At 40.3% G+C, this 4,951-nt stretch overlaps 1 protein-coding gene across 1 annotated transcript in view; it reads left to right on the forward strand.

The window, feature by feature from the left end:
• Positions 1–4,279, forward strand: part of LOC107707705 (B-cell receptor CD22-like) — a 15,139-nt gene extending 10,860 nt beyond the window's left edge. The window contains exons 5-7 of the mRNA XM_016511798.1: positions 3,452–3,706; positions 3,830–4,075; positions 4,155–4,279. Of these exons, the coding sequence (XP_016367284.1) occupies positions 3,452–3,706; positions 3,830–4,075; positions 4,155–4,279 (626 nt within the window). The remainder of the gene's footprint in view (positions 1–3,451; positions 3,707–3,829; positions 4,076–4,154) is intronic.
• Positions 4,280–4,951: the final 672 nt, after the last annotated feature.

The raw sequence follows: 4,951 nt of genomic DNA on the forward strand, positions 1-4,951 counted from the left end.
TTGACATTTTCACTTAGGGGTGTACTCTTTTGTGGCCAGCGGTTTAGACATTAATGGCTGTGTGTGGAGTTATTTTGAGGGGACAGCCAATTTACACTGTTATACAAGCTGTACACTCACTACTTTACATTGTAGCAAAGTGTCATTTCTTCAGTGTTGTCACATGAAAAGATATAATAAAATATTTACAAAAATGTGAGGGGTGTACAAAATAACGTTGTAACATTAAAGAGCCTATGTTCCATTTCTGTAACAAATTAGATTAAATAACAACAATCAAGAACACGAACATGTGATATTAAGTTGCAATAGCCTGTTCCGAGAAAATTTCAGTCACACAATGTTATACACACAAAGAAAATTTTGGATTTGGTGCTTGATGAAGTCACTGGCAATAAAACTTAGAAAAACATTGTAAACCAGCAGATTTGCAAACTATACAAGACAGGAATTTGGATGAGCGGCTTGCATGGCATCACTTGTCCTCCAGATATTTGTAATGTTTTACGGAGAAAAAATAAATTGAATGTTCATTTTAATGCAACAAATCCAGCACACACGAACAGAGCCGGTTGGCATGGACGGAGGGCGCCCTGAATTATATTTGTTATTTCTAGGGGGAATAGATGTTCAATATTCTAATGGCACAAATCGAGCACAAATGAATTAGAACAAATTAGACTCGCTTAAAAAAAAAAAAAAACGTTTTTTTTTTTTACTTAAAGGGATAGTTCACCCAAAAATGAAAAATTTGATGTTTATCTGCTTACCCCCAAGGCATCCAAGATGTAGGTGACTTTGTTTCTTCAGTAGAACACATGATGATTTTTAACTCCATCCATTGCAGTCTATCAGTCGTATAATGCATGGCAATTGTAACAAAATCTATGAGAGTAAAAAAAACATGCACAGACAAATCCAAATTAAACCCTGCGGCTCGTGACGACACATTGATGTCCTAAGACACGAAACGATCGGTTTGTGCCAGAAACCGAACAGTATTTATATCATTTTTTACCTCTAATACACCACTATGTCCAACTGTCTTTGGGCGCGCGCACGGCATCCGGTGCGTGAGTTGTGTACGCGCTCTGGCGTAGTTTACGCAAGCGCTGGAAGTGATCTCTCGCGCGTATACGTCACTCATTGTTTACACAGTGCACAAATATTGTAGGTACGATGGCTAATCAAAATGGTACTTACTTGCGCTTATCCGGATTGTTCAAACCGACTTGAAACTAAAAGATTACGTTCTCTCGCGCGAACTCATTCGGGAGTGGTGACTTTCCACGTATTCCCAACTTCTGAGCCTGCTCGCCTGAGGTTATGGTTGATTGCTCTTCGGCTGGATATCAACACACCCTTTAACGTAAACTACGCCAGAGCGCGTACACACCTAGCGCATCGGATGCCGTGCGCGCGCCCAAAGATAGTTGGACATAGTGGTGTATTAGAGGTAAAAAAATATATAAATACTGTTCGGTTTCTGGCACAAACCGATCGTTTCGTGTCTTAGGACGTCAATGTGTCGTCACGAGCCGCAGGGTTTAATTTGGATTTGTCTGTGCATGTTTTTTTTTACTCTCATAGATTTTGTTACCATTGCCATGCATTATACGACTGATAGACTGCAACGGATGGAGTTAAAAATCATCATATGTGTTCTACTGAAGAAACAAAGTCACCTACATCTTGGATGCCCTGGGGGTAAGCAGATAAATATCAAATTTTCATTTTTGGGTGAACTATCCCTTTAATGCTGCCTTGAAATGTAAGCTTGGTCAACTTGAAATATGAAGTTAGTGAAAACTTGGAGCTGACTAAACTTAAAATTTTAAGGCACGAACACTAACTGCGCTAATGGGCTGGATAGTGAAGTTTTCATTATATTTCAGAAGAGGTCATGGTTACATGGTTTCTTTTAACGGTACAAACCAAGCACAAATGAACGGCACCGGTTTGGAGGGATTTGGACGGTGTGGGGTGGAGAGTGACGTCACATGGTAAAAAAAATAATGTTTAATATCTCAAAGACCAAACCAGCACAAACTTTCGTTTTTGCGGCACAAACAAATGGTATAGTTTTGGTGATTATTTATTTTTATGGGGAGCCAACTTCACGGAGGTGTGTTTCATAAACTTTTCAGCTGAACAATAGCAGTGATAATATTCAATAGACTTTTATACCCAAGACTTTAAATTGTGTATCTATACAGAAAGAGGTATTTAAAGGTGTGACAACTAGCCCCAGTGCATATATTGTAGACACTAGCAATGCACTGAACTCAGTTGAGGAGCTTTATAACAGTTTCTGAATATGAAATTACAAATTATTGTTCTGGCAGTATTGTACTGTTGTCTATGACGTGCTGTCAATCAAAAGTTCTAGTAAGAAAATGACGGTTACAGTGTTACTGTTATTTTCTTTGAAAAATGAAGCAGTATTGTCTTCTTATGGTTCATGCTGACTTTAAAGCTGAAAATTGAGCCACTGTGCATTTGTTGTAGGTGTTGCTATGGTGATGTCAGTCAGAATGGCTCCTCCTCTTCCTCTGATCTTTCTGCTCGTGATTCACAGAGAGTCTCTGCAACAGAAACACTTTTTTTGCACACTGCATTTTTATGCACAAGCTGCTGCTAATTTATTCAGTGTGATTTTTATTTAGGGGCTTATAGTGAGAAGGAGCATGTGAATTACATCCATCCACACATCTGTGCACTAAAGGACTCATCAGTGTTAATGAGCTGCACTTATACATACCCTACTGGACTTCAGATCATGAATGTGTTCTGGACCAAAACAAATGTTAAAAATGCTAAAAATGAGTTTCCAGATCTGTCTAAGGACCCTGAATACAGTCAGAGGCTTCGGTATTTGGGAGATAAACAGCAGAACTGCACCATCAGACTGAGTCATGTGACACAGAAGGACGAACACAAGTACTATTTCAGATTCACAACTGATAAAGATAATGTGAAATGGCTTGGCAAACAAGGATTGACTCTTACTGTGACAGGTGACTTTTTTTTAATGAGGTTTCACTCTTCTTCTGTGCATTATGCTGAATAATAATCAGTGTATGACAGCAGCACTAGATATAATGTGTGTGTTGTGTTCAGATCTTCAGGTGGAGGCTCCTGAGAGAGTGACAGAGGGAGATTCAGTGCGTCTGACATGTAAAAGCAGCTGCACTCTGACTGACAGAGCAACATTCATCTGGTACAGAAACTCACAGCCATTAACTGAGAGAAGAGACAGAAACAATCAACTCCTGCTGCAGTCAGTCAGAAGAGAGGATGCAGGCAGATACAGCTGTGCTCTACATGAACACACTTACATCTCGCCTGCTGTTCAGCTCAGTGTCATGTGTGAGTATATATTCTTTAGTACTTTTTAATAACTTGTCGAGTTTATGTTTGGAGATACACTTTTCATTTTTGTCCTCTTTAGACCCACCAAAGAACATCTCAGTGTCCATCAGTCCATCTGGTGAAATAGTGGAGGGAGATTCAGTAACTCTGAGCTGCAGCAGTGATTCAAACCCACCTGCAGAAATCAACTGGTTTAAAGGAGGAACATTTGTAGGGTCTGGAAGAATCTACAGCATCTCAAAGATCAGCTCTGATCACAGTGAAGAATACAAGTGCAAGTCCACCAATGAACACGGAGAGAAATACTCTGATGTTGTGACTTTAAATATCATGTGTGAGTTTATCATAAAACACAATATGCCAATTTTCTATTTTCTGTTTTTATAATCTCAGTTCACATTAGCAATTTAAAAATGTGTTAGAGGTCTTAAATAATTAATATAGTGATTGTTTTTAGACCCTCCAAAGAACATCTCAGTGTCCATCATTCAGTCTGGTCAGTTCTGGGAAGGAGATTCAGTGACTCTGAGCTGCAGCAGTGATTCAAACCCACCTGCAGAAATCAGCTGGTTTAAGGAGAATCAAAGCTCAGCTGTTGGATCTGGACAGAGTTTCAGTGCACTACAGAGTGGACGCTTCTACTGTGAGGCTCACAATCAACACGGATCTCAGAGATCAGATGCTGTTACTGTCACTGTTAAAGGTAGAGCAGCTTATTTACTCTTTCTAAAGTGAAGCAAGTGAATCTGTTCTGGTGTTTTACACTCTTGTCTCTGTTGTAGGACGTCTGGTGATATTACACATATCTATGGTTTGTGGAGCTTGTGGAGCTGCAATTTTCATCATCACGATGCTGATTGTGTACGATATGTGTGTGTGGTACTATGCAATGTCTGTAAATGAGTGAGAAGGTTGTGAATTCAGTGAGACTTCATGATGGTCTCTTTCCACACTAATAGCTACTCACTCAGGTATTGAATAAGGAAGTCTGAAGCTCAGATCATTGCTGGGGTAAACAATCTGGTTACTAAACACAACCTTGGTTCCAAAAGATAATTGGAACGAGCACTGTGTTTACCACGCTATGCGGAATCTCAGTTTTCTATGAATATTGAAGCCTGATTTATTAATGTTCATATAGCTGCACGAATGGCATTTCAGCCCACCAAAACAGGGGGGCTGACTGCCTATATAAGTTGGCGCTGAGTGCCATTTCATCAGAATCTTCTGACTGATAAGTGGCAGCATCGACTTGTAGCAGCTTGAAGCATGGCTGGGTACGCAATGCTAGTTCCTGTTATCTCAGGGAACGGAGGTTGCATTAGTAACTAAAATTTCCTTTCGATGCGGTTCACTCAAATTGTGTTTACCACGTTATGGGGAACAATATGCAATAGCATCGTGAGGGCATGAGGATGGAGTTCTCAGACAAAAATAGTCCTGACACCGACAGGGAGCGGAACCAGCTTGACCAGTTGCAGAGTACGCTATATAGGAACGAAGTGGCTCTGCAGGGCTAAGAAAGGTGGACAGCCTTGGCCTGCCATCCCATGGCTATGGGTGGGCAAAGATGCACACA

This window comes from Sinocyclocheilus rhinocerous, unplaced genomic scaffold (genome assembly GCF_001515625.1).
Source record: "Sinocyclocheilus rhinocerous isolate Xijiao unplaced genomic scaffold, SAMN03320098_v1.1 scaffold655, whole genome shotgun sequence".
In the NCBI taxonomy this organism is placed as follows: domain Eukaryota; kingdom Metazoa; phylum Chordata; class Actinopteri; order Cypriniformes; family Cyprinidae; genus Sinocyclocheilus; species Sinocyclocheilus rhinocerous.